General features: G+C 48.8%; 1 protein-coding gene across 5 annotated transcripts; it reads left to right on the top strand.

Moving 5' to 3' along the window:
* Positions 1-428: 428 nt before the first annotated feature.
* Positions 429-27559, top strand: MDM1 (Mdm1 nuclear protein). Of its 5 annotated transcripts, none has more exons than XM_064166202.1 (15): positions 429-620; positions 1752-1857; positions 3704-4065; positions 5431-5565; positions 6645-6788; positions 7332-7465; positions 10587-10677; positions 14432-14470; positions 14848-15023; positions 16902-17180; positions 18681-18829; positions 20178-20302; positions 22274-22526; positions 23612-23680; positions 26281-27559. In XM_064166202.1, exons 1-15 carry the CDS (start codon positions 444-446, stop codon positions 26385-26387), a joined length of 2346 nt encoding a protein of 781 aa, XP_064022272.1. In that variant the 5' UTR covers positions 429-443; the 3' UTR covers positions 26388-27559. The 5 variants fall into 5 exon arrangements, with proteins under 5 accessions (XP_064022272.1, XP_064022273.1, XP_064022275.1 ...); XM_064166204.1 differs by lacking the exon at positions 429-620 and adding an exon at positions 1059-1215; XM_064166203.1 differs by lacking the exon at positions 14432-14470.

Raw genomic sequence — 27559 nt, 5'->3', positions numbered from 1 at the left:
GGGGCAGGAGAACTTCTCTCGACCTCTTACCCACAGCCCTTCTAATACACCGCAGGATGTCACTGGCCTTCCTTGCCACCACAGCACACTGCTGGCTTCATCCACCAGGACTGCCAAGTCCTTCTCCCCTTCACAGCTCTCCAGCAGGTCAGTCCCCAACCCATCCTGACCCATGAGGTAGTTCTTTGCCAGTTGCCAGACTCTGCACTCGCCCCCGTTGAAGTCCATTACAACTTCTCCCTGCTCAAGCCTCTCTGAATGGCAGCACAACGCTCACGCTGCACCTGGAGGAGGGACCAGCGACCAGCAGCAGGCCCCGCGAAGGAGGGACACAGGGAGGGGCAGTGTCCGCGGGAGGAGCGGCACCAGGTTGCCTGAGCCGGGGTGTTTTGTCTATCTATTTTGCCACTTCGAACACCTCATTCTTAATTCCTTTCAATTTAATGCAGACAGAGAGGGCAGGAAAAGACATCAGTAATGGGGAGACGGTGAAGGAAGCGAGCCCCGAGGGAGTACCCGAACAAGAAGGTGGATTAGAGTCTCCTGGCGGCGCGCTGAGGTCGGGTGAGGCGGCCAGGAACGGCCGGCGGCTGCCATGGCATCGCACGGGCTGCGGAAAGGTAGGGGCACTGCAGCTGCCCTTTCTCTAAGCGCTCTGTTTGTACCAAGGCAACGCTGCGAGCGCCGCTCTGGCGATTTGGTTTGCGTTTTTAACACCAGGCATTCAGTGTGCCCTGGCGCGGTGCTGCCTCAGCGCCCAGCGCCCCGCACTGCTGAGGGACAGGCCGGGGGGTGCGCGGCCTGCCCCCGGCCTCCTTCCCCGGGGGCGCTGCTCTGGCCACATAAAGCCCTTATCCTGCCGAGGGTAGCGCAGAGGCTTTTCGTACGGTTAATACACCGGCCGCACAACACGGCCCCCGGGGGGCAGCGGCGTCAGGGAGGGAGGAGAGCGGTGTGCGGGAGGGCAGCGGCGTGAGGGAGGGCTGTGGCCCCACTCGTTTAACAGGGCCCGCGTGGGCAGCGCTGCGAGGCGAAGCGGAGCGGCGGCACCGACTGCCCGGCGTGGCTCGCAGTGCTACCCGCCCCTCTTGGGCGGCCGCCGCGCAGGCGCCCGGCGAGGCGAGGCGGGCCCGGGCGAGGGCTTTGCTGGCGGAAGGCTGGCGGTGCCCGTGGTGGCTGTACGCTCCGCGCTGCGCCATGCCCGTGCGGTTCAGGGTGAGGCTGCGCGGAGCTCCCGGGGCGCGATCGCGGAGGCGGGCGGGGGCCGTGCGTGCGTCGCGCCCCAGCGGGCCGTGCGCTGCGCTGCGCTGTGCGGCGCGGGCGGGCAGGCCCCGCCGGGCCCGGCAGCCGGCAGAGGGAGGGCACGCAGGGGGTCCTAGGTGCCACCGCCGAAGCGGCGATGAGGGATGCCCTTGCGCCGGCGGGTACAGACAGGAGGAGCTCAGTCGGGAGGGCGCCGTTAGTTTTGGGGCCGCATTTGTTCCTGAAACCTTATTCGCTTAAAGGATACAAATAAGGAGATTTCTTTTGTGCGTGAAGTTCCTTCACGCGTTTGATGCAGCGGGGTGCAGCAGTTTTTGCTCCTCGATGGAGCTGGCTTTGGGAGAGGCAGAGCAACCTGCCAGCTTAGCTGCATTCTGCGACGGCCTTGTTGGTGTTTTTTTCTCCCCATGGAGATGGGTTACCAAGAGCAGCGGAGAAGCAGAATAAGTGCACCCATGGCTTGACAGACGCCTCTCTCTTTGCTGCAGGGACTGAGCGAATATAAGAGAAACTTCCGATGGAAAACCCCAGAGCTTTGTAGCTCATCCCAACAGCAGAGATCCTTGTGGGCAGGACTTCGGTCGGATCAGTTTGGTAAGCATGGTGCTGTCCACGCCTGGTTTGGAGAGAATGAGCCTCGGCAGCAGCAGCAGCAGCAGCAGCAGAGCTGGGGGAAGGTTTTCTTGCACAGTGAAGTGGTAGTGTTGGCAGTTGTGCACTGTTAGACAGTTGAAAGTGTGTTCCTCTTCCTCATTTAGAACACGTTTTCAAGTGCTGTGTTCTTTGTGGCTATGCTGAAACTTTCTTTTAACGCTAGCTCTGTTTCTATAAAACCTGACAAATATCTGGGTTCTGACGTGCAGCAGGAGCTGAGTCCCAGCTGTGAAGTGCTTAACCTATACAGAGTGTGTAGAAGGAGGCATTGGGTGACTGGTGTGTGAAAACAGTGACATCCCTTGCCCCTTGTGCTATCCCAGGGCACAAGTGAGCAGAGGCTGTCCCTGTCCCTTCCTTCCTGACCCCCAGCTCTTGTCTGTTTATAAGCATTGATTAGATCCCCTCTCAGTCTTCTCTGCAGACTAACCAGCCCCAGGGCTCTTAGTCTTTCGTCATCAGGCACTGCTCCAGCCTCTTCAGCATCCTTGTAGCCCTCTGTTGGACTCTTTCCAGTAGATCTCTGTCCCTGTTGAACTGGGGAGCCCAGAACTGGATGCAGCATTCTAGGTGAGGTCTCACCAGGGCAGAGTAGAGGGGGAGGAGACCCTCCCTCGATCTGATGGACACTCTCTTCCTAGTGCACCCCAAGATCCCCTTGACCTTCTTGCCCACAAGGGCACATTGCTATGCCATGCAGAACTTGCTGTCCACCAGCACTCCCAGGTCCTCCACAGGGTTGCTCTCTAGCAGATCACCTCCTGACCTGTACTGGTGCAGTTTATTGTTCCTTTCCAGGTGCAGGACTGTGCACTTACCCTTGTTGAACCTTGTTAGGTTCCTCTTTGCCCAGCTGTCCAGTCTGTCCAAGTCTCTGAATGAAGATTGTTCTTGGTATTTCCCTGATGGTTCTTGGTATTTCCCTGATGGTTCTTGGTATTTCTCTGATGGTTCTTCCTGTTGAAAGACACAGTTGGCAGTTTTGAGAACGATTTGGAGCATCACCACAAGAAGTTAACAGCTTGAGAGCAGCCCTGAGGGAAGGACTTAAGTGTGCTGGTGGATTCACTTTCATCCCAGAGACACAGTTAGAGCCTGGGCTGTATCAAGATAAGTGTGGGCAGCAGGGTAAGGGAGGTGATTCTCCCTCTCCACACCACTGTGGTGACACCCCACCTGGAGCACTGTGTCCAGTTCTGGAGCCCCTATGACAAGAAAGATCTGGATGTGCTGAAGGTGTCCAGAGAAGGGCCATGAGGATGATCAGAGGGCTGGAGCTGCTCTGCTATGGGGACAGACTGAGAGAGTTGGGGTTATTCAGTCTGGAGAAGAAAAGGCTCTGAGCAGACCTTATTGTGGCCTTCCAGTATCTGAAAGGGGCTACAAGAGAGCTGGGGAGGGACTTTTTAGGGTGTGAGGCAGTGATAGGGCTGGGAGGAATGGATCCAAGCTAGAGGAGGGACGATTTAGATTAGACATAAGGAAGAAGTTGTTCACCATCAGGGTAGTGAGAGACTGAAACAGGTTGCCCAGGGAGGTGGTGGAAGCCTCATCCCTGAAGGTGTTTAAGGCCAGGCTGGTGGATGTGGCTCTGAGCAAGCTGATCTAATGTGAGGCATCTCTGCCCATGTCACGAGCTTGGAACTAGACGATGCTTGAGGTCCCTTCCAACCCTGACAGTTCTGTGCTTCTGTAAAACACTTCTTTCTGCTGATCAGCTCTTGTGGCAGAGTGATGCTGTGTCATCAAGAGGATGTGCTTCTTAAACCCAGTCTGTCTCTTTCAGGAATCACAAGAGAACCAAACTTCATTTCCAAGAGAAGGGTACCTTACCACAATCCACAGATTTCAAAGTCCTTTGAATGGACAGAAGATGGTGATTTGAATGACCCTCTGGAAACTGACGCTGCTAGGAGTGCAGAGTTGCACACAGACCACAACAACAATGATGTGAATCAGGAAACAACTGAACTGCTGGAAGGACCCAGGCTCCCCAAGAAAGTTTGGTCACATTCAGTAGATTCTACAGGACAAACAGCTCTTGCCCCTGCAGAAAGTGACATGAAGAGATCACCTCCTGCAGCCTCACCAAATCAAAATGAAGCTTTTTCATCTCCAGAAAAGGAATTGGGAAAGATGAGTAATGGGGTAAGGGAAGTTAGTTGTGTTTAAAATTGAGGAGTATAAAGATTGCTAAGCTGGTACAGCAATTTAATGCACCTGCACCAGCCACGGTTGCCTGACTATCTCCTTAGTTCTGTAGCTTCTCTGTTGGGAGAGCAATCCTTTTGAAACCACATTTCTGTTCACTTAGATCAATAGGAATTTGCCCTTCATGTGCCATCACTCTTCTTTTCAATTGTGCCTGGATGTCTTGGGTTCAAATGCAAGTTCCCAGAGACTCTTATAAATTTGGTAGACCCAATGACAATTTATAGAATTTATAGAGTTTATAGAGTGCCCTCCCCTCCTCCCCCTCCTTTCCCCAAAAGACAGGGAGAGAGATAAAAGGTAGGGACACCCCAATAAATCAATCTCACTCGATTTGGAAGTTAAAAAAGGAAAAGTTTAACAATAACTTAGAAAAAAGGGATTGGAGGTAGGGGAGTTTACAAAGGATAAGGAAGGGAAAAACAGCAAAATACAAAACAGGGATGGATACAACCCGAGTGTGTGATGGTGTCTCTGCCTCGTGGCTGGTATGCAGTATCAGTGTGTGTGTGATCATGAACGCAGGTAGAAGAGGAAAAGGGAAAGAGAGCGAGGAGCAGGAAGTGCTCCTCTTTTATACCGCAGGAAGTGGGGGGAGTGGGCTAACCATCACCTGGAGTGTGGCCCACCCCTGAGGAGGGGCCAAGACCCCTAGGGTCAGGTTCAGGGTCACTCCCCCAGGAGTGTTAACCCTATACACTGGAGCACAGCCCTCTGAGGAGAGGCTGAGGGAGCTGGGGTTGTTTAGCCCAGCTCAGGGCAGAGCTCATTGCTGGCTACAGCTACCTGAAGGGAGGCTGTAGCCAGGTGGGTGTCAGTCTCTTCTGCCAGGCAACTAGCAACAGAACAAGGGGACACAATCTAAAGCTGTGCCAGGGAAGGTACTGGCTGGATATTAGGAGGAAGTTTTTTAGAGAGAGAGCAGTTGACATTGGAATGGGCTGCCTGGGGAGAGGGTGGAGCTGCCATCCCTGGAGGTGTTGAAGCAAAGCCTGGATGAGGCACTTAGTGCCATGGTCTGGTTGATTGGCTGGGGCTGGGTGCTAGGTTGGACTGGATGAGCTTGGAGCTCTCTTCCAACCTGCTTGATTCTATGAATTATACAAGGTCATAGACAACAATGTATAGGCTTTCTGAGGTTGTGTGCTACAGTGCTAAAAATGTGCTTTGCATTTGTTTATTTCATACACCCAAACCCCTAACCATTGTTTTAAAAGTGTGCATTGAAAAACCCCTCACTTTGATTTTCCCCTTTCCTAAAATGTTTTCAGTGTTAAAGATGTCTTTCTTATGCTGTCACAGCTTCATAGAGTCCTTCAGAGAAAAGCAGACATGAATATTCCACACTTAAGTGCTTTCCCCAGAAATTCTGAATATCAAAGCCAATTTGTTTGGAGGAGTCCTCATGAAAAATCACCAATCCTTGCAGCTGAACAGGTAACTTAAAGTATTCATTCACTTTCTGGATTTTTTAATGTATCAACAAAGTTTCTTGTCTTCTAAGATTTCCTTTCCTCCTTTTCTGGCAAGAGAACAGAAAAGAAAAATGTTGTTGCATGATACTCTGTTTCTTTTCCTTCTCATATGCAGCAGTGCAGCATAGTTAGATTTGTTTCCCTGTGGTTCTTTATTGTAGTGAGGTCTAGTGACTTGTTCTCATCCCTTGTTGTATTCCATCCTTCCTAAGAGGATCATAGAATCCTAGAATGGGCTGGATTGGAAGGGACCTCCAAAGCTTATCCAGTCCAAGTCCTTCTACATTCAGCAGGGACATCCTCAACTAGGTCATGTTGCCCACATCCCTCTCAGCCTTGAATATCTCCAGGAATGGGCCCCAACCACCTCCCTGATCAGCCTGTTCCAATGTTCCACCACACTTATGGTGCAGAACCTGTCCTAACATCCAGTCTCAATCTGCTCTGCTCTAGTTTGAAGCCATTGCCCTCGTCCTCAACCACAGAATCCAGTGCAGGTCGCACAGGAACACATCCAGACAGGGCTGGAAAGGCTCCAGAGAAGGAGACTCCGCAACCTCTCTGGGCAGCCTGTGCCAGGGCTCTGCCACCCTTACACTCAAGAAGTTCTTCCTCATGTTGAGCTGGAACTTCCTGTGCTGCAGTTTCCATCCCTTGGCCCTTGTCCTGTGGCAGGGCACAAGTGAGCAGAGGCTGTTCCTGTCCTTTCCTTCATCAGCTGTTTATATCCAGTGATGAGATCCCCTCTCAGCTGTTTATATCCAGTGATGAGATCCCCTCTCAGCCTTCTCCTCTGCAGATTAAGCAGCCCCAGGGCTCTCAACCTCTCCTCATCAGGCAGTGCTGCAGTCCCTTCAGCATCCTTGTAGCCTTCCCTTGGACTCTCTCAAGTAGATCTCCTATTGAGATGGAATTTCTTGTGACCATGTTTTCGCTCATATGTGAGTCTATTTGTGTGAATTGCTCAACTGATGCTAAAAAGTTACTTTTAAGGTAAGCAAATTGCACTCAGGGTTTCTTTTTGTTTTCTTTCCCATCAAGGCTATTAGCAACAGGAGTAAATCCATACCTCCACTTAAAAGTCCTGCAATTACTTCAGAAACTGGATGTGAGAGAAATGGCAAGGGGTCTCCTCCTGTTAAGGATCCAGAAGTGGGAGCTGGTCTGGAAGGGAAGGAATTTCTGGTGTGTGACCAAGTAAAGATTTTTATTGTTCATTTCTATAACTCTGGGGTCAGTTTGAAGTTTTTCAGTTACATTTCAGAGCTGTTGCTGGTGATAACTCTGCTTGGTAATAGGTTTGCTATAAAAGGCTGGAAATAACATTAGACAGCTCTGTTTGCCCTTAGTGGGGAGGTTCTGTAGTGAATGTGTTCACTTTACAATGCCATTTTAGATGTGTGTTTATTATCCACTTAGTTTATGATATTTCAGGTCGATTGTGCCTCCCTCATCCTACTGGCCACACTGTTCCTGATCCAGGCCAGGATGCCATTGGCTCTCTTGGCTACCTGGGCACACTGCTGGCTCATCTTCAGCCTTCCAGTACCCCAAGGTCCCTTTCTTCCTGGCATTTTGCTCGTTTCTTTTTGTGTTAGCAAAGGAATGGAGTTCTTGTTGGTATTTAACGTGCACAACAGCTAACATGGCAATAACATTCTTGTTGTCAAAAGAGAGGTTTTCAGATTGTTAGCTAATGTGGTGTTTGGAAAATTATCTTTCCCTTAGAGTGAGAAGGAAGAACCATTTCAAAAGCCAGCAGAGGATGCAGCAAAACAAGGGAAATCAGGACAGAAACATCCTAACCAAAAACATAAGCAACGAAGCAGGCCAAAGCCCCTCTCCTTACGTAGGAGTCATGGGTATGTATAAACCAGGGAAACCTAGCTTAGTGAGTAGGGCTGCAGCAACCTGGTATTTAGAGTGCTGGAAACCATGCCATGCTGCTGTTGCAGGGGCAGATGTTCCCTTGCAGGGATTGAGCTTCCTGTGGATTTGTCTAAATCTGTTGTTAATTTCCATCCCTTTCTCTTGGGCAGCCAAAGTGGAAGCTTTGCAGCCGTGCTTGTGCAGGTCAACCTCTGATGCAGTAGAATCATAGAATCAAGCAGGTTGGAAGAGACCTCCAAGATCATCCAGTCCAACCTAGCACCCAGCCCTATCCAGTCATCTAGACCATGGCACTAAATGCCTCATCCAGTCCCAGAGCAGAACAAGGCTCATTTGCGCTGAAGCACAGAGTGGCTGTAGGTGCAGGTTCTCCTCTTCCCCTGCCCAGTTTGTGAGCTGCTGGCATGGTTTTGTTGCTGGAAGAAAACTCTCCTGCATCCTGGGATTTTGTTTTGGTCTCCCTCATGCTGCAAGCAGGCTTGAGAGCTATTCAGTTGAACAGGCTGGATGTTAGGAGGAAGTTCTTCACAGAGAGAGTGATTTCCCATTGGAATGGGCTGCCCAGGGAGATGGTGGAGGCACTGTCCCTGGAGGTCTTCAAGAAAAGCCTGGATGAGGCACTTAGTGCCATGGTCTGGTTGACTGGAAAGGGCTGGGTGCTAGGTTGGACTGGATGAGCTTGGAGGTCTCTTCCAACCTGGTTGATTCTATGATTCTAAGCAGTTAAAGCTGTTCCTACATTTCATGTGACTGAAATTCCCTTGATGCAGTGCTGCTGCTAAACTTTCAGCAAGTGCCTTGGAATCACAGAATCACAGAATGTCAGGGGCTGGAAGGGACCTCCAAAGCTCATCCAGTCCAAGTCTTCTGCCAGAGCAGGATCATCTGGGATCAACAGGACCTGATTATGCAAGTCATATTTTTAGGCAAAAATAAATATGTATTGGATATGTCTATATGTGAAATCCTGAAGGAGAATTAAGTTTCAAGTATTTAGTAGCTGGAGATAATTCCTAATGGGATTTTCTGTGTGCATGCATGAGAGAAGTCATTCTGTGGAAACAGCCACATGAGAATGTTAGAGGGCTGTAACCAAGCAATCATTAATTTTTTGCATGTATTGGTTAAAGCATCATTAAGGCCATGGAATAATCCAGAATGCTGCATGCAGCTTGACCATAAGCAGCATACTCAGAATCACAGAATGTCAGGGGCTGGAAGGGACCTCCAAAGCTCATCCAATCCAACCCCACTGCCAGAGCAGCGTCACCTAGAGCAGATCACACACAAGCACATCCAGGCAGCTCTCTCCAGAAAGGGAGATTCCACAACCCTCCTGAGCAGCCTGTTCCAGGGTGATAAGTTGCACTGGATGATCTTGGAGGTCTCTTGCAACCTGGGTGATTCTGTGATTCTGTGACCTCCAACGGTTCCTTCCAACCCCTAGCACCCTGTGATCCTGTGATCTCAATACGTAGCAGCACTGTCTCTCTGTATGCAAGCTTCATTGAATGGCTTGCTTTTGCAGCAGAATGACTGGGATCAAGACACAGCAGTGCTCTGTTTTTTAAGCTAATTCATTTCCTTTGCAACCAAACCAGGAGGAATTCTGTTAGTGTCAAAGAAAGGGAGATATGGAAAGGAATTTTGGATATAAAGGTACTTTTTTGCCTTGGCATTTTTCTTTATACACAGTGCATTTATCTCTGACTTAAGCCTTGCATGATCTCTTTCTGAAGAAGTAAAATAGAGAGCTTTTCACCCAGTGCTGAATAACCTGACATAAAAAAGCAGGATTAAACCCAAAGCTAATAAATCCACATTTTAGTACTTAAGGACTTGGGGTATTAGAATCATAGAATCAGTCAGGGTTGGAAGGGACCACAAGGATCAACCAGTTCCAACCCCCGTGCCATGCCCAGGGACACCCTACCCTAATGCAGCCTGGCCACAGACTCATCCAGCCTGGCCTTAAACATCTCCAGGGATGGGGCCTCAACCAGCTCCCTGGGCAACCCATTCCAGGCTCTCACCACTCTCATGCTGGAGAAATTCCTCCTCATGTCCAGTCTGAATCTCCCCACCTCCAGCTTTGCTCCATTCCCCCCAGTCCTGTCACTCCCTGGTAGCCTAAAAAGTCCCTCCACAGCTTTTTTGTAGCCGCTTTCAGATCCTGGAAGGCCACAAGGAGGTCACCTGGGAGCCTCCTCTTTTCCAGACTGAACAGCCTCAACTCTTTCAGGCTGTCCTCAAAGGAGAGCTTCTCCAGCCCTCTGAACATCCTTGTGGCCCTTCTCTGGACACACTCCAGCATCTCCACATGCCTCTTGTAACAGCGGCTCCAGAACTGGGTGCAGTACTCCAGGTGGGGTCTCAGCAGAGTGGAGCAGAGGGTGAGAATCACCTCCCTCGACCTGCTGGCCACACTTCTCCTAATGCAGCCCAGGATCTGGTTGGCTTTCTGGGCTGCAAGAGCACACTGACAGCTGCACCCCCAGGTCCCTCTCCTCAGGGTTGCTCTCCTGCCTTCTGCAGGTTGCATGGTGTTAATTTTTCTGTGTATGCCTGTGTGTGGCAGAAGGAAAAAAGAATCCATTTCTTTTGAACTGCTGAGGCCTTTTGAAGATCAAAGTAAGTAGGACATAGTTAGCTGAATTACACTGACCATTGTTCTGGCAGTCAGATCTTTCTAGCCTGAACAGTTCACCCCACCCTGCCTTTAGAATGGAGTTCATGGGAGGAAAGAGCTCAGACACGTTAGTGCCAAACCAGGCTTTCACCTTCATCGGTGAGTTAGAGCAAGATGCTGCACGTTGCATTGAAGCAATTAAGGCACATGTGTCTATTATGTTCTGATTTGGTTGTCAGGGCAAATGAGGAAAACCCAACAGGAGTAACTGCAGGAAGAGCCACCAAGTGTGACTAAGCTTTTCCAGCTATGTTGGGATGGATGAGCTGTGTTTCAAAGCAAGCATTTTTCATCTTAGCCCTCATACTTAGCTGCAAGGATCTTTATTATTGTTGATAACAACTTTAAAAGTGCTTTTTCTGTCTTTTTTTTTTCTTGTCCTCTCCTCATTCTTGATTTCTTAGGAAGATAAACACTGAATATAGGTCAAAATTTTTGTCTCCAGCTCAGTATTTGTACAAAGATGGAGCTTGGTCTCGTATCAGGAGCAACCAGGTGAGGATTCTTAATAAATCTGAAGCCTGAATATGCTTTGCATGTTGATTTTTAGATGCACAACACTTTGAATTGTGGTGTTTATAAGATACAGATTTGAGATTGTGATGCAGATGACTCCAGCTCCCAAGGGTGAATATACAAAGAGAATTAGGTCCTTACAAGTCAGTGTAATAGATGATGAGGAAGAGGAAGAGATGATGTAACTTACAGACTATATTCAGCTGGCATCCAAAGTGAGGGAGGAGTTTTCTTTCCCTTACAGTATTAATCATTCAGAACTGAGTCTTTTGGAGTAGATAATGACTCTGGGGAGACCTTGTAGCTGCTTTTCAGTACCCAAGGGGAGCTTACAGGAAAGCCGGAGAGGGACTTTTCATGAGAGTGTCTAGCAACAGGACAAGGTAGAATGGTTTGAAGCTGAGGATAGGTTTAGACTGGATCTTGGGAAGAAGTTCTTCAGTATAAGGGGGGTGAAACTCTGGAATAGGTTGCCCAAGGAGATTGTGGATGCCTCCTCTCTGAAGGTGTTCAAGGCTAGGTTGGATGAGGCCTTGAGCAACTAAGTCTAGTTCAGAAGTGTCCCTCCCCATGGCAGGGAGGTTGGAGTAGATGTTCTCTGAGGTCCCTTCCAACCTAAGCCATTCTGTGATAATCTCAGTGTGGGTGTTCAGCCCAGTTTTAACAAGTAGAAGTTTTCCAAGTGCAGCATTGATGGATAGGAGATTCCAAGGGAACGAATGGGAAAGGGAAAGCACAAGGTATATGGCAGCTTAAGTCAGCTTGATAGTTGAGATTGCTTTCTTATCTTGCCATGCTGAATCCATTCAAAGTGGTCAGCTGAATTCAGTCATACACAACACAGAATTAGGAGTTTCTCTTCTGTTTTGCAGCCAGTCTAAGTATTTTCATGTAGCTGATTTACTAACTGTGATCAGTTCAGAACTCTGGAAATGCTGAACAGCTTCAGGACCATAGGATTTCTAATCATAGATTCAGAGTTATTGAGGCTGAAAGAGACCTCTGAGATCATCCAGTCCAGCCTAGGATCTGACACCACCACAGCGACCAGACCATGGCACTAAGTGCCACAGCCAAGCTGGCCTTAAAGACCTCCATGTATGGTGACTCCACCACCTCCCTGGGCAGTCCATTCCAGGGTCTAATTCCCCTTTCCATCAGGAAGTGCTTCCTAACATCCAACCTAACCCTCCCCTGGCACAGCTTCAGGCCATGCCTTCTCACCCTGGCACAAGTTGCCTGGCAGCAGAGCCTGACCCCCACCTGACTACCCCTTCCCTTCAGGTAGCTGTAGAGTGTGCTAAGGTCCCCCTTGAGTCTCCTCTTCTCCAGGCTAACCCAGCCAAGCTCCCACAGCCTTTCTTCAGCAGCTTTCCCCTCCCCTTCCCCATTCTCGTTGCTCTCATCCTTGCTGAAGGTGCCTTCAGAACTTTTCCCCTTACCTGGGAATGCCCATGTGGGTCCAAAGCAGACTGTCTGCAGTTCTGACAGCGAACAGGCCAAGACTGCAAGAGAATCCTGGTGTGACCTCTGCTGTAGCAATCACTACCAGACTGCTACTCTACACTGTGTTATAAAGGATTGCTTTTCAGCAAGCTGAAGGACAAAAAATCCCTTTTGAATTTTGCTTTTGAAAAGTTTAGTGTGAGCAATTCACAGTCACAGCAGGACTCTCTGCAGCCTGTGTCCTGCTGAGATCATGCTGCCTGCTGACTTCACTGAAGGAGAGGGTTTTCCTTTGTGCCTCTTCACAGTTCACTGGAGACTGCTGTGTTTTTCCTCCCCCCAGCAATGTCCTGCTGCTCTGCATTTATATTCTTTCTGTTGTGGCTATCATAATTAATTTTTCATTCTTCTTTTTAAGAGTGATTAATCCAATAGGTCACTTGCACCTCAGACTTCAAACTCTGCTCTTAGAATGCCAAGTATCTATTTTTAATGAGCTATTCTTTGGAAGTTTAGTGGGTCAAACTGTGGGATGTTAGCTGGTGTAGGCTAAGTGGATTTCCTTCTGCTCCATTCAGTTACTTTTAGTGGGCTTAGTGGAACTTGACCCACTTCACTCTGTTCTTTGCAAGAAGATTGATGCAGGAAATCTGACATAAAAGGATAAATAAAAGCCTTAAACCTATGCCAGAGGTGTCAACATTACTTTGTTGCTCCTTGACAAACTACTTATTTCCTGTGAATCATCTTTTTTTGTGAGCCACAATATCACAAAGTTATTTTTGATCAATTAAACAGAGATGTTTTGCTGTTGCTTTTTCTTCCTGCACTTTAATTGTCCTTGGGTGAAGGGATTGAAATAGTTTTAACAAGAAAAGTGACAGTGTGAACTCAGCAGTATAAGGTCTGTCACTTTTTTTTCCCCCTAGGACTAAACTACTTCTAGCCTAAAATGACTCCATACTGGGACCTGTGCTGATTAATGATTTTTATCAGTGATACAGGGATTGAGTGCACCATCAGGAAGCTTGCAGATGACACCAAGCTGAGTGGTGCTGTTGGTACACCAAAGGGACAAGATGGCATACAGGGAGACCTGGACAAGCTGGAGAGCTGAGCCCAGGTGAACCTCATGAGGTTCAATAAGAGCAAGTGCAGGGTTCTGCACCTGGGCCAGAACAATCCTCACTGTCAATAGAGACTGGGGGAGCTGATAGAAAGTGGTCCTGTGGAAAAGGACTTGGAGGTGCTGATGGATGAGAAGCTGGACATGAGCAGGCAGTGTGAGCTTGTAGCACAGAAGGTGAATCACAGCCTGGGCTGCATCCAAAGCAGTGTTGGCAGCAGATCCAGAGAGGGGATTCTGCCACTTTGCTCTGCTCTGCTGAGGCCTCACCTGCAGTGCTGCATCCAGCTCTGGAGCCCTCAGTACAGGAAGGACATGGAGCTGATGGAGCAGGTCCAGAGGAGGAACACAATGATCAGAGGGTTGGAGCAGCTCTGTTACAAAGCCAGGTTGAGGGAGCTGGGGGTTGTGCAGCCTGGAGAAGGGGAGGCTCTGGGAAAACCTTATAGCAGCCTGCCAGTACCTGAAGTGAGCTACAAGAAGGCTGCAGAGAGACTCTGCAAAGGGCTGCAGGGACAGGACAAGGGCAATGGCTTCAAACTAGAGCAGAGCAGATTTAGGTTGGATGTTAGGGACAGGTTCTGCAGCATGAGGGTGGTGGAACATTGGAACAGGTTTCCCAGGGAGGTGGTCGAGGCCCCATGCTGGGAGATCTGAAAGGTGAGGCTGGACAGGTCTGTGGGCAACCTGATCTAGTTGAGGATGTCCCTGCTGAGTGCAGTGAGGGTTTGACTAGATGTCTTTGAAACTCAGCCCATTCCATGATTCTATGAATGATTTTGATGTTATTGCACAGCAGCATCAAGATGTGTCATGTAATCAGCAGCTCCTCACTGAGGTAAGAGTAATGCAGTTGGCAGCATACACCTGCACAGAGACCTACTGACTTGAAACAACCATACATTAGTGTGTGATGGATGCAGTTTTGTGTGTTAAGTCTTAAAAATCTAAGTTAACCACCTCAAGGCTGGCAAAAACTGGGGAAGTGCTGATGTATTTGTCCTACAGCTTGTCCCTGGATCTCAGGGAGGCAGCATAGAGCTGTGCTGACAGGTTCTTAGTGCTTGATTTCATGCTTAGACTGAAACACAGCTACAATAACAATATGATGTTGAGAGAAAAAGAAGACACTTTAAAACAATTCTGTATTCCTCTCCTTAGGCATCTCAAACCACCCTAAATTCCATGTGGTATATGGAGGTTGGTTGCATCTCAGTTCCTCTTTCAATTGCTTAGAGCACTGTGTCTGAGCGCTGATAAAAGAATTAGTATCCAGCACTAAACTTACTCCTTAGTTGCTGCATAACTTCTTGTGCTTGTTGAATGAGTAATTGACAGTTCTGCTTTAGCTTCGTGGCTCAGACATGCTTATTAAACACACACTTGTGTTATTTTTGCTTTTCTTTAGTTGCTTTTACTGTGGCATGCAATGTTTGTGCTGGGGGCAGCCCTGTATCACAAGTAACTTGCATTGCTCCTTTAGCTGCCACTGGCTTATGCAGGTATGTTCTAATAATCTAGCCTGGTGAACTTTAAACAGGCAGGGAACTCAGGAAGCCTTCTTTGTTGGTGTGCAGGTGAAAGAGCTTCGAGAAAGAGCAAAGGCTTACAGGCAACGAGTAGAGGGAACACACTTCTCCCGCTATCACCTCAATCAGATCCTGTCTGATAACAACAGTCTCTGGGATGTGTCTTCAAATTCCAGTTCAGAAGAAGGCATCAGCAGCAACATCAGAGCACTAGATCTTGCTGGGTGAGGTCATCATTCCTGCTCATTAACAAAATATTGAGCACAGGCTCAACGTTAACACTGTGAGATCATAGAATCAGCCAGGTTGGAAGAGGTCTCCAAGCTCATCCAGTCCAACCTAGCACCCAGCCCTAGCCAATCAACCAGACCATGGCACTAAGTGCCTCATCCAGTCTCCTTTTAAACACCTCCAGGGATAGTGACTCCACCACCTCCCTGGGCAGCCCATTCCAATGCCAATCACTCTCTCTGACAACAACTTCCTCCTAACATCCAGCCTAGACCTCCCTGCCACAGCTTGAGGCTGTGTCCCCTTGTTCTGTTGCTGGCTGGCTGCCTGGCAGCAGAGCCCAACCCCACCTGGCTAAAGCCTCCCTGCAGGGAGCTGCAGACAGCAATGAGCTCTGCCCTGAGCCTCCTCTGCTGCAGGCTGCACACCCCCAGCTCCCTCAGCCTCTCCTCACAGGGCTGTGCTCCAGCCCCCCCCAGCCTTGCTGCCCTTCTCTGGACACCTTCCAGCACCTCGACATCTTTCTTAAACTGAGGGCCCCAAAACTGGACACAGGACTCAAGGTGTGGCCTAAATTCTGTATAAGAGATGAAAGCATTTACTTTTTCAGAGCTAGATCAGTTAATGTGTGCTCAAATCGAAACCAGAGCACTGTCTGGCCTTCTCAAGGAAGAGAAACTTGCTCTTCTGGTTCTCCACAAATGCATATTCAGTGTGGCAAACTCAGTTTCATCAAATCTGGAGCAATTTTGCACTCAGTCATACTGAAGTAATATTCTGCTTTCAGCTGGAATGATATGAAGTATGTTTTGCCTACTCAGATGTTAGCAGTGTTCTTGTCAGGATTCATTAATTGTCATAGAATCAACCAGGTTGGAAGAGACCTCCAAGATCATCCAGCCCAACCTAGCACCCAGCCCTATCCAGTCATCTAGACCATGACACTAAATGCCTTATCTAGTCTTGAACACCTCCAGGGATGGTGACTCCACCACCTCCCTGGGCAGCCCATTCCAATGCCAATCACTCTCTCTGGGCAGAACTTCTACTAACATCCTCCACCTCCCTGTGCAACCTGTTCCAGTCTCTCACCACCCACATGGTGAAGAACTTCTTCCTAACATCTGATCTAAATCTCTCCTCCTCTAGCTTGGATCCATTCCCTCTAATCCTATCACTAACTAACACCCTAAAAAGTCCTTCCCCAGGTTTCTTGCAGCCCAATTCAGATACTGGAAAGCCACAATAAGGTCTCCTTGGAGCCTTCTCTTCTCCAGACTCAAACCCAACTCCCGCAGCCTATCCTCACAGGAGAGGATCTCCAGCCCTTTGATGGCCCTTCTCTGGACTCATTTCCCTGTACTGTGCTAATTTGTGCTAATTTCTGTGAGCACATCACATTTTAAGACTTAAAAAAGTACTTCCTAAAGAGCAGCCTTCTAAACTGCTTGGCTTTCAGACATGCCCCATGCACAGAGGCTTGCAAAACCCACCTGAATGCAGTAAGCCAAGGAGCACTGGATACAAACTGGAACAGAGAAGGTTTCACCTCCACGTGAGGAGAAACTTCTTTCCAGTGAGGGTGCCAGAGCCCTGGAGCAGGCTGCCCAGAGAGGTTGTGGAGTCTCCTTCTCTGGAGCCTTTCCAAGCCCACCTGGATGCATTCTTGTGTCAACTCCCCTGGGTGATCCTGCTTTGGCAGGGGGGTTGGAGTGGATGATCTCTGGAGGTCCCTTCCAACTTCTAAGGTTCTGTGATTCAATTCCAGGTTTTAATGTCAGAGTTGTACTAGTAGCAGAGGACTGGACTGGATGCCTGTGTTGCCCATGGCCATGTCAATGTTATGAACCACTGCTTGCTTTGTTACCTAGAGTTTCTGAAAAAGAGACTGCACCCAGCCCCAGAGTGCTGCAGCATCCTGACCCCAGAGAACAGCCACAGCAGGACAGCAGTGACAGAAAGGAGTTGCCAGATGCTTTAAGTGCTCCAGTCAAAAGGCGTTTAGCCTGGGGTGAGCAAGAAGGCACTGAAGAAAGAGAGAATCCAAAGTCAACAGAAGAGGAAGAGCACCAAGATGAGCAGGCTGTAGTCCTGGCTCAGCAGTTAGAAGAAAACAATGAGGATGCCAATGAAGATCAGAAAGTTGAAGGGTAAACCAAAACGTTTCTTGTATATATATTTATATGTTTTTTTGACTCCAACAGCTCAGAGGTTTTTGGTATGCACTAATTTCTTGGGTTTCTACTTAAGAGGCTGTAAGTTGGTATGGCTCTGCTTTAGCTTTTAGGTTGCCTAGGGAGGTAGCTGAGGCCCCATCCCTGAAGATACTCAAGGTCAGACTGTGGACAAGGGTCTGAGCAACCTGATGTAGTTGAGGATGCCCCTGCTGACTGTATGACTTTTGGAGGTCCCTTCCAACCCAATCCATTCTATGATTCCATAAATCCAAGGCATTGAGCTGTTGGATGGAGCTGAATCTGTGGTTAAGGATAGTGGATTTGTAACTTGCAAGGCAGAAATGTGTAGAAGCATGAACAGGTCTGCTGTTTTTTATCAACACCTTAACATTTGCAGTGTGGGCCTACCAGAAGAGACTGTTCATAACACAGCAGCCAAGAGTAGTGAGGATCAAAGCTCACAGTTTGCTTCACATTGACTTGTTAGGGTGTTGGGTAGTGATAGGACTGGGGGGAGACCTTGTAGTGGCCTTCCAGTGTCTGAAGGGGGCCTACAGGAAGGCTGGGGAGAGACTATTTATAAAGTCTTGTAACAACAGGACAAGCAGTAATGGGTTTGAACTGGCAGAGGGGAGAGTCAAACTAGATGTTAGGAAAGGGTTCTTTGCAGTGAGGGTGGTGAGACACTGGCACAGGTTGCCCAGGGAGGCTGTGGAGCACAGAAGCACAGAATGGGATCACATTCTGTGCTTCTGTGCTCCACAACCTCCCTGGAGCTGTTCAAGGCCAGGTTGGATGAGGCTTTGAGCAACCTGTTCTAGTGGGAGGTGTCCCTGCCTATGGCAGGGGATTGGAAGTGGCTGAGCTTTGAGGTCCCTTCCAACCTAAACCATTCTATGATTCTCTGATTCTAGATGTCCTCAGAGCATGTAGCACACACAGATAGGATCAGATTCCTTGCACAGCACAGCTGTGCCAACAGCTTTTCAAATGCAGCTGGAGGAAGAAGACAGAAGTGGTAGTGCTGATTTGTTTAACAACCTGAGGGCCAGAGTGGCTGCATGAGCATGAGGGATATTTGAGTTCAGTTCCACCACACTGACTGAGAAGAGTCAAACCCACACACCTACCTCTAAGATGGCAACCAGGTGTGATGCTTTTCTAGGTGACAACTCCTTCCAGCCCCTGCTACTGTACAGCAGTAGAGTCATGGCTTATTGGGGCAGAGGGAGCCTGATTTTGCAGCTTGACACTGTTTGTATGTTTTATCCTGTTACATGAACAAATCAAACTGAGGCCAAACAGCTGGAATCCAGGACACCTCTTTGCAATCAGATGTTGTAGCTATAGGCTATTGGTGTTTTATGGCCCTGACTTTCCATCCTTAGGCTTCATTGTAGGAATATATGAGAAAAAAATGCTAAAGTGCACAATTCCCTTAGTAATGGCTCTCTCTCTTTTTATTTTTCTCAGTGAGAATGCCTTAGGACTGAACTCCTCTGCAGCTGTGTCAGATTCTTCTTCTGTATCCTCGAGGGCAGGCGGACGGCTTCCGACTCCTCAGCTGAGAGCTCGTGGTGGAGCTCAGAGAACTCATCATGACCTTACCACCCCAGCTGTTGGTAAAAACACTTCTAAATGCAAAGCAGTATTTCATAGATTCCAAGTTGGAAGAGACCTCCAAGCTCATCCAGTCCAAACTAGCACCCAGCCCTAAACAATCAACCAGACCATGGCACTAAGTGCCCCATCCAGGCTTTGCTTGAACACCTCCAGGGATCGGGACTCCACCACCTCCCTGGGTAGCCCATTCCAATGCCAATCACTCTCTCTGTGAAGAACTTCCTCCTAACATCCAGCCTAGACCTGTCCTGACACAGCCTGAGACTGTGTCCCCTTGTTCTGTTGCTGGCTGCCTGGGAGAAGAGACCAACTCTCACCCGGCTACAGTCTCCGTTCTGGTAGTTGTAGACAGCAATGAGATCAACCCTGATCATCCTGTTCTGCAGGCTGCACACCCCCAGCTCCCTCAGCCTCCCCTCATAGGGCTTTCAAGAACTCAAGAAGAAAATAACACAACAGACATGCTGTTTTTCAGCGAGACTTAGATTGGCTTGAGGGTTGGGCAGGGAGAAATTGAATGAAATTCAACAAGGGCAAGTGTAGAGTCTGGCACCTGGGAAAGAACAACCCCAGGGATCCAGGCAGGTTGGGGACTGACCTGTTGAAAGGCAGTGAAGGGGAAGGGACCTGGGGTTGGTAGTGGATGGGAGGTTGACCATGAGCCAGCAATGTGCTCTGGTGGCCAGTGACATCTGGGGGGATTAGAAGGGCTGTGGTTAGGAGGTCGAGGGAAGTTCTCCTCTCCCTCTACTCTGCCCTGCTGAGGCTGCATCTGGAGTACTGTGTCCAGTTCTGGGCCCCCCAGCTCAAGAAGGACATAGAACTGCTGGAGAGAGTCCAATACAAAGCCACAAATATGCTGAGGGTAGTAGAAGATCTTCCTTACGAGGAGAGCCTGAAGGAGCTGAGGCTTTTTAGCTTGGGGAGGAGGAGCCTGAGGGGTGAGCTCATGAATGATTATAAAGATGAAAGGTTGAGTGCCAGGAGGCTGGAGCCAGGCTCTGCTGGGTGATGCCCAGTGCCAGGACAAGGGGCAATGGGTGGGAGTTGAGACATTGGAGGTTCCATGTGAACCTGAGGAGGAATTTTTTCCCTGTGAGGGTGACAGAAGCCTGGCACAGGCTGCCCAGGGGGACTGTGGAGTCTCTCTCTCTGGAGATATTCCAGACCTGCCTGGATGTGTTCCTGTGTGATCTGCTGTAGGTGCTCCTGCTCTGGCATGGGGGTTGGACTGGCTGAGCTTTGGGTCCCTTCCAGCCCCTGATTTCTGTGACTCTGTGATGTATAAATGAATCTCTTAGATTACTTAAGGTAATAAAGCATTTTCCATCTTCTCCCCTGCAACAGGAGGTGCAGTTTTAGTGTCTCCTCCTAAGCTGAAGTCTTCTCAACGGAGAGCACAAGCTTTAGCAACACATCCTTCTCCAGCTAAGAAAGGTGCAAGAGAAGCTTCAAAAAGAAAGTCCTTCCAGGTAAGCCAAGAGAAGGAACTTGCCACTGTGCATTTTAAGAAGTAATTTTGAATAAATAGCTTAATACATTTTTTGAGCTGTCATTTGCTATTGTAGAGTTGTCAACATAGAGTCATAGAATCACAGCATCTGTGATTAAAAATGGCTGATGCCTGAAGAAAAGATTTTTGAGGGTGTGTCAAGCAAAAGAGTTAAGATTATTAGAATGAGATCTAATGAACTCAATTTTGGCTTTTTCTACTGTCAAAACCAAACACTGCTGCCATCAGGAGCTGCTGATTGCCCCATTAGTGTTACTGTAGCTTATCAATGGCATAGAACACAACTGCAGATTCCTTGATTGGAAGAAATTCAAGGAGAGTTTGGGTGCCCTATGGACAAGATAGGCAAATGTGCCATAAGAGTTTGATTCTCCCTTCCCATCCTTCCCCTTCCCCTTCCCCTTCCCCTTCCCCTTCCCCTTCCCCTTCCCCTTCCCCTTCCCCTTCCCCTTCCCCTTCCCCTTCCCCTTTCCCTTTCCCTTCCCCTTCCCCTTCCCCTTCCCCTTCCCCTTCCCCTCTTCCTCTTCCCCTTCCCCTTCCCCTCTTCCCCTTCCCCTTCCTCTTCCCCTTCCCCTTCCCCTTCCCCTTCCCTTCCCTTCCCTTCCCTTCCCTTCCCTTCCCTTCCCTTCCCTTCCCTTCCCTTCCCTTCCCTTCCCTTCCCTTCCCTTCCCTTCCCTTCCCTCTTCTTTTACTTCCCTTCCCTTCCCTTCCCCCTTCTTTTACTTCCCTTCCCTCTTCTTTTACTTCCCTTCCCTCTTCTTTTACTTTGTAGTTTTTGTAGCTACTAATAGAAATGTTGAAATATGTAGGAGCTGTTTAACTGTCTTCCTCTCAAGACTTTTTGTCAAGTGCTCTAAGGCACAAAGGCAGCTGGCATGGCACTGCATCTGTGGTAAGTTCTGCAATAGAAGCAGACACAGTGGCAGGAGGAGCTGATCACAGAATCATAGAACAGTTTGCATTGGAAGGGACCTTAAAGGTCATATAGGTCCAACACCCTTGCAGTGGGCAGAGAGACCTTTCACCAGACCAGAGCCCAATCCAGATGGGCCTTGACTTTGCTCAGCTGAGACTTCACCTGCAGTGCTGTGTCCAGCTCTGGAGCCCTCAATACAGGAAGGACATGGAGCTGATGGAGCAGGTCCAGAGGAGGCCACGAAAATGCTCATGGGGTTGGAGCAGCTCTGCTACAAAGCCAGGCTGGAGGAGCTGGAGGTGTTTAGCTTGCAGAAGAGGAGGCTCCAGAGAGACCTAACAGCAGCCTGCCAGTACCTGAAGGAGGCTAAAGAAGGCTGCAGAGAGACTGTTTGCAAAGGGCTGCAGGGACAGGATGAGGGCAATGGCTTCAAACTAGAGCAGAGCAGATTGAGATTGGATGTTAAGAACAGGTTCTGCAGTATGAGGGTGGTGGAACACTGCAACAGGTTGCCCAGGAAGGTGGTTGGGCCCCATCCTAGGAGATACTGAAGGTGAGGCTGGACAGAGCTGTGGGCAACCTGATCTAGTTGAGGATGTCCCTGCTGACTGCATGGGGGTTGGACTGGATGACCTCTGGAGGTCCCTTCCAATCCAGCCCATTCTATGATTCAATGATTTCAAGGGAGAGAGCATCCACAACATTTCTGGACAACCTGTTCCAGTGCCTCACCAACCTCTCAGTTATGTTAGTTTAAAATGTAAACACTTTCCTTTCTCTCACTTTGAGGACAGTGAGCTTTTGGGTTGACCTAACTAGATTACTTTCAGACCATGTTCAACACTTGTTATTAAAAGGGATGGATTTTCTCTAAGCTGTCTCTCAAGCTTGAAATACTTCTTCCAGTACCCTCCTGAGAAGTGGAACTGTGCAACATCTGCTGCTTTGCTGTGGATCTGTAGATGAGCTGCTGGTGTGGGGTTCTTACTTTTTCTGCTTTCCATTGTCTTTTAGAAGGACACAAAAGTGGAAGCTGTTTCACTTCTTACTTCTCCACCTGCTGGGCTAAGGACTCTGGATCCTTTGCCACTTAGGCAGGATCGATGGCCTGCTACCAGTGTTTCTAAGGAGCAAGTTGCTTCAGCCCATCGAGAGCATTCTGCTGTACCTCCTATGCTGAAGTCAGCCAAAAACTTCTCTATGCCTTTCTGGAGTCCCTCTCCTCGAATTCAAGGGACTCTCAAGGATCCAGAATTCCAGCATAATGGTGAGTTTTGAGTATTAACTGGTTGTGTTAGGCTGCTGCAGGGTGGAAATAAATCTTATGAGAACAAATGAGCACCTCAGTACTAAAGAGATGTGGAGGTGCTGGAGCCAGTGCAGAGGAGGGCAAGGAAGCTGAGGAAGGGCCTGGGGAATAGATCTGATAAGGAGCAACTGAGGGAGCTGGGGATGGGTAGTGTGAAACAGAGGAGGCTGAGGGCAGAGCTCATGGCTGTCTGCAGCTACCTGAAAGGAGGTCGTGGAGAGGCTGCTGCTGGGCTCTGCTCACAGGTCATTAGTGATAGAACAAGAGGGAATGGCCTCAAGCTGTCACTGGGTGGGTTTATACTGGACATTAGGAAACATTTTTTCCTGGCAAGAGTGGTCAGGGAGTGGAGTGAGCTGCCCAGGGAGGTGCTGGAGTCACCCAGCCTGGCTGTGTTCCAGGGTGGTTTGGAAGTGGTGCTTAGGGCTGTGGTTTAAAATGTATCTTGTAGAGTAGTGATGTGGGTTGGACTTGGTCCTCCTGAGGGCCTGCTCCAACCTGGACATTTCTGTGTGTTTCTGTGATTTCCTCTTGCCCCATCAGCAGATATTTGGATGTTTTAAAGGCCAGGCTGGATGTAGCTCTGAGCAACCTGATCTAGTGGAAAGTGTCTCTGCCCATGTGAAGGGGGTTGGAACTGGACCTTGAGGTCCCTTCCAATCCTTCCTATTCTGTGATTCTGTGAAGTAGTTGTCTGCTTAAGTGGGATAGTGAAATCCAAGCTGGTTCCCTTGGGGAGAGGTTAGAATCTGTGCTGTGTTCTAGCTCTGCACTTCAAGTGCAGTTTACTGAGCACTTAATTATCATCTCCCAAAAGTAGGTGGGCTGAGCAGAACATAGTGGGCTGAGTTTATATGGTGGGCTAAGTTTGTTTTACCTCAGCATAGACTAAAAGCATCTACTGGAGTTTTTGGTCCATTTGCTATTTGTAAAGCTTAGGTTTTGGAAATAACCTGTAAGAAGTGCTGTGAAATGGAGCATTGTCCTGGCTCTGTTTTGCCATTGTTCCAAAATACAATGTTTGGCTTTGTTTTTTGTCCTAGGGAATCTTGGCAATCCAAAACCAAGACCTTTCCAGTTACCCCTTCAGGAGAGGAACTATAGTGATGAAGGTATTTCTTGTCCCAAAGTGTTGTTGGATGGAACCTGGGTTAATTTGAACTTCTGAATGCACTAAGAGGGTCCTGTGGCTTTGCATGAATAACACAGAACCACAGGATCACAGAATGTTAGATGTTGGAAGGGACCTCCAGACATCATCCAGTCCAACCCCCTGCCAAAGCAGAATCCCCTAAGGTAGTCCACACAGGAATGCATCCAGGTGGGTTTGGAAAGGCTCCAGGGAAGGAGACTCCACAACCTCTCTGGGCAGCCTGTGCCAGTGTCTCACCACCCTCCCTGCAAACAACTTCTTCTTAACATCTAGTCTAAATCTCTCCTCTGCCAGTTCAAACCCATTCCTCCTCATCCTGTTATTACAAGGCCTTGTCAATAGTCCCTCCCCAGCCCTCCTGTAGCCCCCTTCAAATACTGGAAGGCCAATCCAATGTCTCCTTGAAGCCTTCTCCAGGCTGAAGAGAAGTTAATCATAGGTGAGTAGTCAGGGACTCACCTTCTGGAGATGATGCTGAGCTCAGAGCCTCAGTGGCAGTGCTGCTGTGTGGGCAGTGTCTGGGCACATGTACTCCACCTTAACTAAAGCTGCTTCTCTGCAAAATGGCTTTGTTCAAATAGAGCCATAGAATGGTTTGGGCTGGAAGAGACCTCCAGAGGCCATCCAGTCCAGCCCACTCTGCACTCAGCAGGGACATCCTCAACTAGATCAGGTTGCCCAGAGCCCTGTCCAGCCTCACCTTGAGTATCTCCAGAGATGGGGCCCAGCCACCTCCCTGGGCAACCTGTTCCAGTGTTCCACCACCCTCATGGAGCAGAACCTGTTCCTAAAATCCAGTCTCAATCTGCTCTGCTCTAGTTTGAAGCCATTGCCCTCGTCCTGTCCCTGCAGCCCTTTGCAAACAGTCTCTCTGCAGCCTTCTTGTAGCCCCTTTCAGGTAATGGTAGGCTGCCATTAGGCCTCCCCTTGGGGAGCAAGCAGTGCAGGGGCCACCACTGCATCTGCTTGTCCCTTTTGTGGGCAGATCCAAACTCATTCAGTAGCAGGAGTCAGCCCAAGGTGCTGTAGCCTCAATAGGTTTTGCTGCTGCATGTTGTTTCTTAGCACAGTAATGAGCAGGAGCTTGGTGTGGTGCTGTGCTGGCTGCAGTCCCCTGCCTTTGGCTCAGATCAGAATAGGGGCAGACCACCTATCTGATGGCAGTTTATTTATAAATATACCACAGAGAAACCCAAAGCTTTTTTTCTCTACCCTTTCTGCTTCTTTGCTTCTTGGTTTTAACAAAGGATCAGGCCCATTCTCTATCTTACTCACTGCAGTTGGCTGAGAAGTCTGTGGGTTATGCAGGTGGCTCAGCCAAGCATCTGTGTGCCTGCAGAGAACGTGCACAGTCTGCACCTTGCTGCACACAGATTCAATACTCTGTCTGTTGTTGTTGTTGTTTCTTTTGCCTTGTTGTTTCCACCTCTGAGCTCAGTGGTGATAGAAACAGGTACAGTGTACCAGTTCACAGGCATTTCACAGACTAGACACAATGAACCAGGTTGGAAAAGACTTCTGAGGTCGTTGAGTCCAACCTATCACCTCCTAATTAACTAACCCATGGCACTAAGGGCCTCATCCAGCCTCCTTTTAAACACCTCCAGGGACAGCAACTCCACCATCTCCCTTGGCAGCCCATTTCAATGCCAATCACTCTTGCTGTGAAGAACTTCTTCCTAACATTCAGCCTTTCATGTGCCCAAACCTGGAAGCTGTTCCAGTTATGTGTCTGCAGAAGTGCAGTTGGCAGTTTTCTCATGCATGGCAATATCACTGTTAGCCATTGTGTGTGAGCCTGTGCCACTGATCACTGTGTTTCAAGAGTTTAGAAGTGCTGTAAAATCTGAATTGAAGCACTGGCAAAGTAAAGGGCCTGGTAGGACTGAGTTGTGGAAGTGTTGGGTCGGGGGGTGTTATGTGTCTATTTACATCTGAGTCAGGGCAATCCCAATCAACAGTATAGGTTGGACAGTGACTGGCTTGACAGCGACTGGCTTGACAGCAGCCCTGAGGAGAGGGACCTGGGGGTGCTGGTGGATGAGAAGCTCAATATGAGCTGTCGGTGTGCTCCTGCAGCCCAGAGACACAACCAAAGCTCGGACTGCATCAAGGGAGTGTGGGCAGCAGGGGGAGGGAAGTGATGCTACCCCTCGACTGCACACTGGTGAGACCTCACCTGGAGTACTGCATCCAGTGCTGGAGCCACTGTTACAAGAGGGCTATGGATGTGCTGGAAGGTGTCAGGGAAGGGCCACAAGGATGATCAGAGGGCTGGAGCCTGCTTTGAGGAGAGACTGAGGGAGTTGGGGCTGTTCAGTCTGGAGAGGAGAAGGTTCCGAGGTGACTACCCTGGGGGATCCTGCTTTGGCAGAAGGGTTGGACCAGATGATCTCTGGAGGTCCTTTCCAACCTGTAACATTCTGTGATTTTAGCACCCGTTGTGAAAGAGGCCATCAAAAGATTTGCATTTTCAGAGCCTGCCATAAATGTCAGCTGTGGTTTAATATGTCTGCTTAATCTTCCTACTTAGCTCTTCTCTTGTTGCTCTCCCCACAGACGAGAGGCTGTCGCAGCTCTCTGCTCGCTCAGCAGCATCTAGCTCGCTCGCATCGCAGATACTGGAACGAGCTCAGAAGAGGAAGGATTTCTGGGGCAAGACATAATCTCTCCCACCCAGCTGGATGGATTTGGAGGTTTATAGGTTGTAGCAGTGTACATTTGAAACAAGTATGATTGGAGATATCTTCACTTCCCACTAATCAGGCCACACTTTTAGGACTTGCCATCTCAATTTGAATTTTCGGTGGTGATATCCTTTAGATCTGAGAGTTATGTCTTAATTTATTAGGTCACAGCATTCATTGGGGGGGGTTGTGTTTGAGTTTTTTGTGTGTTGTTTTTTAATTTCCAGTGGCAGCTCTTGCAACTGAGGTGATTGGCTTTTTTCATGCCACCAGCCTGTTGCTTTTCAAGGTACCCTGTTGTGGTCATGCAGTATGACCTAGGACAGTATTCGAAGGGCAACGCCATCATTTTCCAAGCAGCTCAGTTGCTTGACTTTAACCTGCCCTCTTGAAAGGCAGCTGTGGGGTATTTGTGTATGTTACTGTATGAATTGGCAGCACAAGGCAGTGCTGTAACCAAAACTTCCTTCTTTTAACTTGTTACTAAAGAAAAACAAGTGCATTATTTCTTGAGAGAGCTAATCTGAAACATGCAAGAGCTGAAGAAGAGGACACTAAGTGTTAGAGTTTATTCACTGTCCACAGGTTTCTAGCTAAGATGAGTGTTAGAGGTCAACGAGTGCAGCACTGCATCCTGTCAGATGTACTGATAGGAACATTTGGCCTTCTGTGGGCAATATCCTTGCTTGATGTTAATTTTGACTTCTCTAGACAATGCAACCTCAGCCACCTTAAAGAGTGGCATTCCCCATCTCCACTTCAAACTCAGGTATTTAGAAGTAGTTAATCCCTTACACTCAGAAGGGTGTTTTTTCTTCACTTGGACGTTTTAATTACCTCTCCACCTAGCTGCCTGTTTCTGGGAGGCTGGCAGACTGTTTATTGTGACAGTGAAAAACGTTTGTGATCTATGCTGACAGCTCAGCTGATCTTCGTAAGCAATGCAAACAGTTTGAACGTGAAGCAGAGGGAGCAGGCAGGTGGCTGGCAGGCAGCTGGGGTCTTCTTGTAGGGCTTTAAGTCTTAACACTACTTAATTTGGGAATTTTCTACAAGAGCAATGTGAATTTTGTACCCATTGTGATTTTGTACACAATCATGCATGCATATTGCTGAAAATAAAAGCTGCTGTTTGGTTTGTTTCTACTCAA

Source organism: Pogoniulus pusillus, chromosome 27 (genome assembly GCF_015220805.1).
Source record: "Pogoniulus pusillus isolate bPogPus1 chromosome 27, bPogPus1.pri, whole genome shotgun sequence".
In the NCBI taxonomy this organism is placed as follows: domain Eukaryota; kingdom Metazoa; phylum Chordata; class Aves; order Piciformes; family Lybiidae; genus Pogoniulus; species Pogoniulus pusillus.
The sequence above is the reverse complement of the archived record's forward strand: the minus strand, read 5'-3'. Positions and strand labels throughout refer to the sequence as shown.